The following is an 11,435-nucleotide window of genomic DNA, read 5'->3' on the forward strand; positions in this document are numbered from 1 at the left end:
TTATTAAATTTATTTGTCAGCAGGGGAGGCGAAGAAGTCCTGAATAAAAGATGGGCTAGTGTGAAGCGATTCAGAGTATTTATGTGTCGGTAGCTTTGTCACATGGCGAGCCTCAGGAAGAGAATATATAGGCGCTGCGTGAATGGGTGGAACCAAATGGGGAGCTTCAGGCTTAGGACCGTACTCATTAGTCCCGTGTGTGTCTGCAGTGTGTGTTTGTCATCACACAAATAAGTCTGCAGACATTGTGGGGGTCCTCTGCTGAGTCATACATGGATATGTTTGGATAACTGGAAAAAGAAACATCCCACTGTACTCCTGTGTATATAAATTGTGCCTTCATTGCAAGTTTTGTGTAGCAATGGAACAGTAGCGGAACTACAGTATTTAGTTGGAAAAGCCTCAGTAATACAGTAGTGACTGAGTAGAGGGGGATCTGTGGTGCTGCTTCACTCTGCTGTCCAACTGTGCCAAAGTAAGGGTCATGCCATGGAGAGGATTTAAATGGCAGAATTCTGCAGTTATGAAAGACGACTGCAAAGGGAAGTGAACACTGTAGAAGAGCTGTCCTTCTCTCTCTCACTACAGCCTTATTGTAAAGATAGGGCAACCTGGAGAGCAGGCTAATGGAAACCTGTGTCTCAGGCAGGAAATCTCTGCTGCTTCATAAGTGCTCCAGTGTGGAAAACACATGTAGACTTTGAGTTATTGATGTACTGCAGCCAATTAACAAAGAAAAAGACTTGAGCCGCCAATAAATTACGTATCTCAACAACTATACAATAATGCATATTCAGCAGTTTCAGTTTTATACATGTTTGCAGTTTGGCAAAGCCATGGTATCCCACACAGCTTTTTACTTGTATGTTGATGTTATTAATTTGGGAGTGGAGCCGGATAGATATTGACACTTAGCTTGAATTTGATGTTGGAGTTGATGGTCTTCAGAAAATGGAAAATCCATCACGGCTGTCATAACATTGTCGAAACTTTTTTTTTAAAAAGGTGTTGATACATATTAGAGCATACAATGGCCAGAAATGACAGAAAAACACCATAATATGAGATATCCAAAAATTGAAAAAAGTATTTTTTTCATTTTTTCCATGGTTTCAGGTTGTCGTATAGAATGTCAATAAAAGAAGTGGAGAATCTGTGATGTGTTGGGAAGTTTTTGCCATACCATGCAATGCTGTGATGCAGTTGGTGAGGATCCTCTCTATGGTACTGTGGTAGTAGTTCAGCAGAAAGACAGATGGACAAAAAATGTAGTCTTAGTCTAGTATAGTTTTTCAGAAAGTATCTCATCACTGTTTGCAGTTTTTCATGTAAGATGTAAGTGAAACACAATTCCACTGTGCACATCTGACTACAATAGACAGCTGTATTGATGAAAATCAAAGTGTCCCGTCAGATGCATAAGAAACATATACGAGACTGCCAGCTTGTAGCAGACAATGCTTGAAAAAAATGCTTCAAAGTTTTATTATCTTTCGCACTGTAAAGAACAGTTCAACACGTCTCGGACTGATGTTGAAATAGGTTGACAACACTTTTTCAAAGCATATCATTTTAGTTTTGTTCATGAAAACTTTTTCTAACACAAGCACACCTGGTCTCGACACTAACAATCCCCTGCTAGGAGCTCCCTACAACTGCCCTGCAGCACTGAGCAGGTGTTGATGTGTGTGTGTGACCTCTGTGCAGAGGCTATGAGCAACACCCACCTGCCTTTTCCTTTGCTCAGTTTGCTCTGAAGACTTCCTTCCTGGCAAATCCATCTCTCCCTCACACATGCCCAGAGTTATCCAGCCAAACACCGGGCCTGTCCTCGAGTGGCTGCAGCTACAGGAATTTAATATGTAAATAACCAGCTTTAATTAACATAGTTGATAGGGGCAACACAGCTGCTGCTGACAGTGACTGATTACCCTTACCTCCATGCAGTGTGTGTGTGTGTGTGTGTATTTGTTCTGTTCAAGGTTGAAATCTAAGAACTGTCAGTGTCAACTATGACTCCATTTCAGTCATGTTACTATGCAACACACTTGTTGCCTCTGTGCTTCATGTATTAGTTACATATCTTCAAAGAACTGCAGTAAACCACTGCAAGGCGTAATGAGCTCCGAGGACAGCAGCAGCACTATCTACATTAAACACAGCACTGGGCGTATTCTGTCTCCCAAATCATTTCACAGTTTCTCTAACAATGTTCTCAGAGGCAAACAGAGTCCTAACAAGTGTTTATACTTTGTTTTATCCTCCCTGTCTCTTTCAATAGGTACTACTCAGACATTAGTAAGATGCAAGCGATCAGCGACCAGGACATGAATGCCTACTTGGCAGAACAGTCACGGATGCACATGAACGAGTTCAACTCCATGAGCTCTCTCAGTGAGATTTACTCCTATGTGGGAAAATACACTGAGGAGGTATGTAATACTGATATTTACTACACATCTGTGCCATCATTGTCTAAAATGTGTTAGAAGAGTTAGAGTAAAGGAATATTCCACTGAAAACTGTTCTCATAGTCCACATTTAAATCAATTTACCAAATTAGTTATTATTTTTATTGTGGTTTACATGATCATGGTAGGCTAACAATATATGTAAATATGTAGGCGATGTATAAGATTACCTGGATCTCTAGCATCTGTCCCGCCTCTCAACTGCTTGGTCTCTGGTTCAATCTGTGAAAGAAAGACAGAAAATAATAATAGGTTTAACTTTACACAATGATTTAAATAGTGACTATTTAAGTGTTCATACAAGAAACTTGATTTGCTTCAGACATCTCTTTTCCAATATAAGTCTATGAAAATAAGTGATTTTAGGCCCCATGGCATCAGGTATTTACACGGCTTGGCTACGACTGTATTTCAAATCTGCACCAAAGCTTGGTGTTTTCCCTGGTGGCTTGACTTTTACCAATCAAATTGTCAGCTTGTATGAAGCCTGAGTGGCAAATCCCGGGAAAAATAACAAACTAGCACTGCTACTTGTACATACATACTGTATTAACAGCTTCAACAGCTCACTTTTCTTATTTGTATTATTGTGGCGAGACAGTAAGAGGACAGTTTTGAAGAATTAGGGGGACTGGTTCACCCATCCTGAAGGAAATTCACTTATGAAATACCCTACACCCTCTGTAGGCTTGAAAGGGGGGCTCAGATGTTTGTAGCTTGCTCCTCTTTGACAAACAGCAGCTGGACTCAGCCTGGATTCACAGCAGTTATAATGGATTCTAACGTCCATCTAGACATAAAAAATAAAGCATCAAAATGCGATGCATTTTCCAAACAATTGCCCTGCCACAAACTTGATTGATGCTCAATTTCCTTTAATGGTTCTGCCCTAGAAGTAGGTAATGGTATAGTGTATTTAGCCCTATTGAGGAGGAGATAATTCTGCAGGAGTGGTTTGAGAAAACCAGACGTAATCATTTTTGCCATGACATGGGGTTGCCATTGGAATCCACTGTAATGGCTGTGCATTCAAGCTGACTAAAGCTGCAATCTTCTCATAGCCGCCATTCAAACCAACACAGAGTGAGTTTCTGATGTTCAAAAGACAGCTTTTCACTGGAGGATTCCTTTAACCATGTTGTTAGCAGTGATACAGGTCATCAGGTTATTACATTGCATTTTCTAAAGTAATATTTAAAATACAAAGGACAATTTAGCATCTAGTTATCGCTTTAGAAAAAGTACCATCATATACTAGATGTGGGAGAACTCATTGCAGTTTTTAATGTCTCTGTGTGTCTGTTTACCTCTCTGTCCTGCTGGCAGATTGTGTGCTCACTGGAGCAGGACGATGCAGCCCGGAAACAGAGGCTGGCCTTCAAGCTGGAGCAGGTGGTGGCCTTCATGAGTCTGGAGAGCTGAGGACCGCAATTCCCAGGGCGCACTGGGAAAAGACCCCATCAGAAACCGAGCCGTGCCTGAGCGAAGACCTGTCCCCATCTTTTTCATCATGTGACTTCCTCCCACCGCCTTTCAAAGATGATGACTTCTTCCTTGACCTTATTTCTGCTTCCTCTTCCCCAAGAAATATTTTTTTTTCCTCATCCACTCTGCTGCATAGACTAGTTTACCAGAAGATATCTGAAGGGTGGTCCGGGGCTGAGGTCGGCGTTTCCCACAGTGCAATGCGGGGGATGCCTCAGCTTCACCACAGGGAGAGCTTCAAGGGGTGATTGCTTGAAAGCTGGCCATATTGGCATACTTCAGTCCCCCTGCTGGAAGAAAAGAGGGGAAAAAACATTTTTATGTTGCCTTCAAGAATTTACACTGATAGGTAATTCTTTAAAAACCACAATGTTGGGTGTCCATTTTGTTGAGAACTTTTTTCAAAATAGGATAGTTAAAATAAAACCATCTCTAGAGTCCAGTTTATTGTAGTTCTATATTAAATGTACGGAATCAAGAGGAAACATCAAAAACGATGACTGCAAGCCAAATGAACACCTCTGAAGAAAATTAATGCAAGGATGGTTTGCCAAGTTTACACTGTACCTACAAGCGAAGCATACATATCTGCGAAATTTGGGGCGAGTCCAGGCAAACCTAGAATGTTCTTGTGTTCTTTCAATGTAGCTGGAGTTGTATTTAAGAAAAAGACTGATGGGGGTAGGGAAGGAATAGTGCTTCTCTGAACTTTTCCTTTATTGAAATGTGACTGACACTAAAACTTTACAAACCAGAGCATCCCCAATCTATACCCCTTTGCAACATTCACACATTTTTCCCTGCCCAGCATACATTTACTTCAAAGAAAACGCTCATGATTTCTGCTTCCATCTGGCTTATGTGGCTACTGCAAAATTAACCTATTAGACAAAACCCTGGAGGCCCCGACCCAAGTTGGATCCTCTGTAAGAAGCACACAACCAACTCTGGAAGACAGTGTTTTGACTGCTAATCCAAACACCAGGAGCAGTCCGTCTGGCTCTTGCCACTTCCAATCTTGTGTCGCCACTGCGACGGTCTATCAAAGCACACACACACGCACAGATACACACACAATCAGCAGCTGCACAAGATCCTGACTGCCCAGATATCTACGCCAACCCTGGAGGAGGTAAAGGGAAAAGCTGACTGAAATGTACTGGGTAAGAAACTGCTTGAACATTGAAAATAAGAAGAATGGGTCAATACAGTGTAGCCACAGACGGCTGACTGCTCCCTAAAGAGGCTCTGTTGTGAGAGTAGCACTTCTTTCCCAGGATGTTCTTATTTAAAGACTTTTGTGTGGAGAAATCAAACAAGATGGACTTAGTCGGTCAGCCAAAAACCAAAGGAGCTTGAAATTTTCAAAACGGTCAAAAATGTATTTGTAAAGTGCCACTGAGGAACTGACAAAAAAGGACTATGTAAAAGACAACCACATCTAGGACAAAAAAAATATATTGTGACTGGAACTTTAAGAAACCTGTGTGATTTTTTCTGACCTCAGTGTGTCGAGGTGAGAGGCTCTGTGGGCGAGGTGATCAGATCCTCCTTCCTCTTTCCATCGTCCAGAGTCTCTCCGGCTCTCGGCACACCGTTCACCCTTGTGTCCAGCTCCTGACTTACCAGTTTTCTTTTCTGTTTTGCACAAGCGTTGGAGATGGTAGCTAGTTGCATACGGCAAAACCCCAACTCTTTGAGTGTGTAACTGTTGAGGCGCTCTTGTCTGTATTAGTGTAGTTGTCCTCAGTGGCGGCAGGGGGCGGCCTTCTCCAAGCCTCAAAAAAAAAGAAGAAAAAAAAAGAAAAAATCTGATAAAGCAGAGCAGGAACAGAAGAAGTGAGCATCACGGCAGGATAAACAGAAAATGATAGACTTTAAAAGTAGATATGACTTGTTGGAGAGAGCGATTGAAAGAGAGATGATGGAGGCGCCCTCCGTACCTTTTGACCTCTGCCCTTTCTTTTGCCTTGACAACGTGCCCCATGTGGTGATGTGAATGTGTGAAGACCGCCCTAGGTCCACCTTGGGTCCTTTATTGGCTTTTTAAGCGCATGTAAAACGTAAACAATTTAAGAAACTTATTTAAAAAAAAGTGAAAAATAAGAAAATTAAGCCTTGCAATGATGATGTGGATGTGTTCTTTTATCTTTCTTTTGCTTGGAAGAATCGAGATGGAAAAAGTGGATTGTTCATGTAATAAAAACTATAACTTTCGTTTAAGGTGGAACCTTTATCCAGCTCAACCCCTACTGCAGAACCTCATACCCATGGTTTTTGTGAAGTGTTAGATGCTAAATAAAACAGATATTATATACCCTTGCATGTTGACCTATTTGGATGGTATGAAATGGAACTGCCTTGCTCAAAGATATTTATATACTTCTACTACTACTTGGGACTTTAAAGTCATTTACAAGCCAAATGTTCATTTTAAAATGATTGATCTCACATTAATACAACATGAAGCCTGTTGAGTTTGTTTACCGTGTCCTCCATGACAGCCCATCAGTGTTCTGTGACAGTTGTGTCTTTTCGTTTTGGTACACAGAAGATGCAAGTGGAGTCTTGCTCTGTCTTTGCTGCTATTACATCTTGTTTTGATATTCGTCGACTGCACTACATTGATTATTTTATCATGATAATTGGTTACATTTTTTTCACCATCAGTTGAGCCCAGAACTGAAACATTTTGAGTTATGTAGCTGTTATGAAACAGTTATGAAAGCAAACAGATGTGGTTCCACAAAGGTTCCTTTCATAAAAACATCAATTTGCCACCACTTGTGTCTACACGCTATAAAAATGTTACTATCCCTTTCAATTTTCATGAAAAACACAAGTAAGAAATAATGTATACATATGATTTACCTACAGGTAAACACAACTTTCTAATGGCGAGGCACATTAGGCTTGATAGTAGACTTATGTTTAAGACTGAGTTTGGCAAGTGACTGTTTCTTTTTTAGTGTCAAATGTATGTGAGATATCCACGTCATTACTCATTACTTACTGTCTGCAGCTGTTCAGTATGATGAATGTCTGTTGTTTCAACTTAGAGGGGTACATTCACAAGGTGTTTGCTGGACAGGTTGTGTACTAAACATATCAAACCTATTCATATCCGTTATTGGACAAACGAGGGGAATAAGGATTTATTTCGGGACATAATGATTAATTAAAAGCTGGCATTTATATTGTAAGAAATGTACTACTGAAACCCACATAATTCAAAGAACCCCTTACATTCATGTAGCCAATGTAATTGTAAACTCTGTCTAGAAACCCAAAGTTTCCCCTCACAGCCGTGTGTTAATAAATAACACAAGGTGAGAGTCCTGGACTGTCATTGTGAATCTACCCCCAGGTGTGACATCCTGTCTTTCATTTCTCCCCGCCCTGTCCCTTTCCCTGCAACAAAGGTTGTCTGCTAGTAGCCACCCCGCGTTGCTCAGACCACAGATAAAGTTTCCACCTTCAAACGTTTTGTAGGAACTTAAAATGTCCTCCTAGCTCAGTGTTATAGCAGGTGTTACAGAAACAAGCTAGAAAAGACTTTTACTAGACCATATTTGAAAGATAAAGAGTATCTTATTGAGAGATAAAACGAAACTTGGGGGATATAAGGCGAGCTTCTCTAACTTTGTTATAATTAATTGTATACCTGTGTATGTAAATATAATGCATTCCTATTTTGCAGTCAAGAACAAAATACTATTTGTAATATAGAATAAACTTTATTATGAAACCAAGCGTTTGATGATTGTTTTTGTTCTTTGTTCAATTTAAACCCCAGTGTTGTTGGATGCTAAATGCTACATTTGACTTGTGTTGTTGACAATCAGTGTTTAAATTGAGAAAAAAATATTGTAATATGAAGTCCTATGGTCTGAATCTAAAAGTACAATGAGCCCGATTTAAACTTTGACATGCCCCTTACTCCACTGGGAAACTCAAGATGCAAAATGCACACTTGATGATAAATATTTAAAGATCCAGTCAACCTTCGAGACCTTTTCACAGTCTAACGGTGGGAGAGCTATGCTGACAGTTTGCTGAAGTCAAAAATCATAAATGAGTAAGCTGTTTTTGCCATAACAGGTGCAACAAAACGAGCACAGCAGACGTGGAGACAGTCCCAAGATCAGGTACAGTATAAAAACCTGTGTGGGTGCACCAGAGCTTACAAGGGCTTTAAATTAAATGGTGTGACCATATTTTCTGGCTAACAAAAGTCCAAGCCTTATGCTACCTACACAGCATTTAATATGCAGAGCTATATTAAACTTGAAGCAACAGCCAGAGAGAAATAAAACAGGATAACAGCTCTGAATTCTTGGACTGCTGTTGCACCTACAGACTTACACCAAATGGCTGTAATTTTCCTTTCCATCCTAGTGACAGGTGCTACGTCTGACACACTGGGTGTTCAGGGATGTTGAGGCCATCTCAGGTCTCACACTGTCTGCTGCCAGACAGAGCCACGAAAAAATAGATGCAAAAAGATGCATAATAAACAGCTGTTATGCTCTTTGTGCTGTCGCCTGCATATATGCATGTTAGGGTAGAAAATAACAAAGACTGTACTGGAACAGCAGCACAAGGCCTCTCCCATGAAAAGATTCTATAAAGATGCATAATGGCCCGAATCATTTTAAGACTTTGTTAAGTATCCAAATTATTCAAATTACGGTTTTATCCAATTAATTTAGAAGCTATGGTCTGATTTTTCACATTACCACTGGGGAAGAACAGTTCTGCACAGAGGATGTCATACTCCAAGTGCACACACTGAATAGTCCAATTCGCAATAGGAGTAACTTAAAGATTTCATCTCTAATAAAATGTAAATTAGCATCCAACAACCATACTTTTAGCCTACCTTTCTAAGAACAGGGACAGAAGCCGAGCCATCAGTGATGATTCAGATTCAGTCAAAGCCGTCGTCATCATAGTGGATGATTTTGGCTTACAAAGCAGCTTCCCTACCCAATTACAAAGCCATCTCATGCTGGGCTGAGGGAAAACAAACATTCCTACAAGTTGGGAAGTATGAACAAAGCCTCAAAGGCTTCAAAACTGCAGACACAACCTAATGGGGACGTCACAAGGACTAAATCCATTTTATGCATACAGTCTATACTTAGAACTAGCTGATAGCAGTAGATATTAGATTTATGATGCCAGGTGTTTATGCAAGCAGCTGTGCAGCTAGCATCTTTGTGCTTTAAACTCTAATCTATCTTTCAAGCATAATTCATTTTAAAAGTTTCATCCCACTCTTCTCCTTCTCTTAATGAGGACAGCTTAAAGACACAGACAGGATTCAGCAGGGTTGAATGTATATCATACAGATGTAAATTAACATACATCTTCCCAACTTTGACAACTTCTCCGTTCCATCTTCCAAGTTGGATTTGGTAGTTAGAAACTGGCTGATGGATTTTCTAATTAATGAGTAAGACTGGCTCACTGGCACGGACCTCTCATTGTGTTTGGCTCTAAATCTGCCTATTACTACTCCAAGTGATGCAAATTCTGCTTAACTCCTAATCTGAGTTACAGTAAAATAAGCTCCATGGGGTAAATCCGTGGATCTTATTTATATTGTAAGAGGCAGGTTTCAAAAGCCTCTCTGGTTTAATGAGAGGTGTTTCCTGACATGATGCAACCCTGGTCATTATAATGCAGGAAAAGCAAATATCTGCTGCCAAAATAATTAGGAAACAGCAGCATCGGTAAAGATTAGTTGAACCCATAAGCTTCTCCCTCTTGAAGCCAATCTAGCAGTCCTGGAGCCATTCAGGAAATCAAAGAGGGAAATCCCTGCCTCTAAGCACACATCAGTCTACAAAGCTTAGCTGTAGTTCTGCAGTAAACACATAACTGGTTTATTTTACTCTACAATCTGCATTATTCAATATGATACATCAAAGGCAGTCAAACACATTTGAATGTACTAATTTTCAGATTTTATTTTTCAAGTAGCAGCTTCGTTATCTCACAAAACACACAGCTTCCACGTCTGACTTTTTGCAACATCAACTTTTTCAACTGGCATACAATAAAGCATATCACTACCCCGGTACAACAAGACCATCCTGAAACACCTCACACACACACACACACACACACACACACACAACTTTAACCCTTTGATGCCTGTGCAACCCCAGTCAACATAACTGTATGCATGCTGCACTTTATAGCTAGAGTGAAGATATTGGTATCAAGTGAAACTAAATGACCTAAGGCATCCATTGGCACCAAGTATGTCATGGGCCATTCCCATGCAGATTTTTGCATATAGTATACTATATTAAAGTAAACTGGTGTATTTGAATATTTCTGCATACTGGGGTACCTAAACAGTCTTGAAATTGCATGAAATTGGTATGAGCGAAAAGCTAAGCCTCTTGTGGATCTAATGAGCCCAATTGTATTTATATGTGATGATGTTAGTCCCCATAGTATAGTCACTGCTGTGACCAGAATAATTAATAATTAAATAATATATATTATTAGTATATAGTATAATAACATGAAACTTTACAACAACATACTGGAGACATGGGGCATTCAGAGGATGTGTGGATTTTTCTAGGTATATTGACAATAAGGGGTTTATGAGCAGCTTCCGAACATAATTGCAATCCAATTGTCAAATATTTATTTCTAGCAGGAATCTCTAAATGTTGAAATTTCTTCCGATACTAAATCACAGCATAATGTTGTTCCTCAAGGTCTTATGTTAATGTGGTATTTGGAGGGATTTCTGACCATTTCCATCAACTCTCGAGTGGTAAAAATGTGTTAAATTTTGCACCAAATATGTGTAATAAATGGTATTAACCCCCAAATTGCTGCAACTAATTAAATTCCATACTTAACCATATGAATGGCCTTCATATGCTCTCACAATAATGTTCTAATCCCTTTTACCTTCTAAACCTTCAACATTTGAATAGGCAACTAACTAAAACATAATTTTTATTAATGATTTATGACTTGACACACAGTGCTGAGCTGCATCTCAAAATAACCTTCAGGCTTTTCAATAATGAACACCACTTCTATGAGACACTGTTAACCCATTGACGCCTAAAACTTCCTGTAAAACCTCTTGGCGATTTTAAAATAAGCCCCTAAAACCTGAAGTTTTTCTGGAAATTCAACAGAAGTGTCAACGCTTCTACTAAATAATAGATTTTTCAGCCTCTGTAGCAGATAGAAATGAAATTCAAAAAGTATTTGAGAGCTTATACAAATACTACAAAACGACGTATCCGCTTTCCAGGCTTCAATGGGTTAAATATAATGTTGACCTTCCCCCTAAAGATCCCCTGTGTCTCTATGTGGGTCTTTAAGGGTTACAAGTCAGAGGTAGGCTAAAAAAGACAAGTAAATGGAAAACAGGAATGACAGATGAGGAAATAGAAAGTTCTGTGTAGCAAAGGAGGGCAGGGGAGGTGTGAAGTG

General features: G+C 39.8%; 1 protein-coding gene and 1 long non-coding RNA gene across 2 annotated transcripts in view; one reads left to right on the plus strand and one right to left on the minus strand.

The window, feature by feature from the left end:
• The window catches only part of plxna4 (plexin A4), a 252,872-nt gene extending 246,599 nt beyond the window's left edge, over positions 1-6,273 (plus strand). The window contains exons 31-32 of the mRNA XM_059325536.1: positions 2,282-2,432; positions 3,798-6,273. Coding sequence (XP_059181519.1) covers positions 2,282-2,432; positions 3,798-3,893 — 247 coding nt within the window. The 3' untranslated portion in view covers positions 3,894-6,273. The remainder of the gene's footprint in view (positions 1-2,281; positions 2,433-3,797) is intronic.
• LOC131960362 (uncharacterized) lies at positions 1,792-3,904 on the minus strand. The gene is made up of 3 exons (XR_009389650.1): positions 3,779-3,904; positions 2,642-2,693; positions 1,792-1,845 (listed from the first exon to the last, which is right to left on the minus strand). It is a non-coding gene; the product is annotated as an uncharacterized LOC131960362 (long non-coding RNA).
• Positions 6,274-11,435: the final 5,162 nt, after the last annotated feature.

This window comes from Centropristis striata, chromosome 22, assembly GCF_030273125.1.
Source record: "Centropristis striata isolate RG_2023a ecotype Rhode Island chromosome 22, C.striata_1.0, whole genome shotgun sequence".
In the NCBI taxonomy this organism is placed as follows: Eukaryota; Metazoa; Chordata; class Actinopteri; order Perciformes; family Serranidae; genus Centropristis; species Centropristis striata.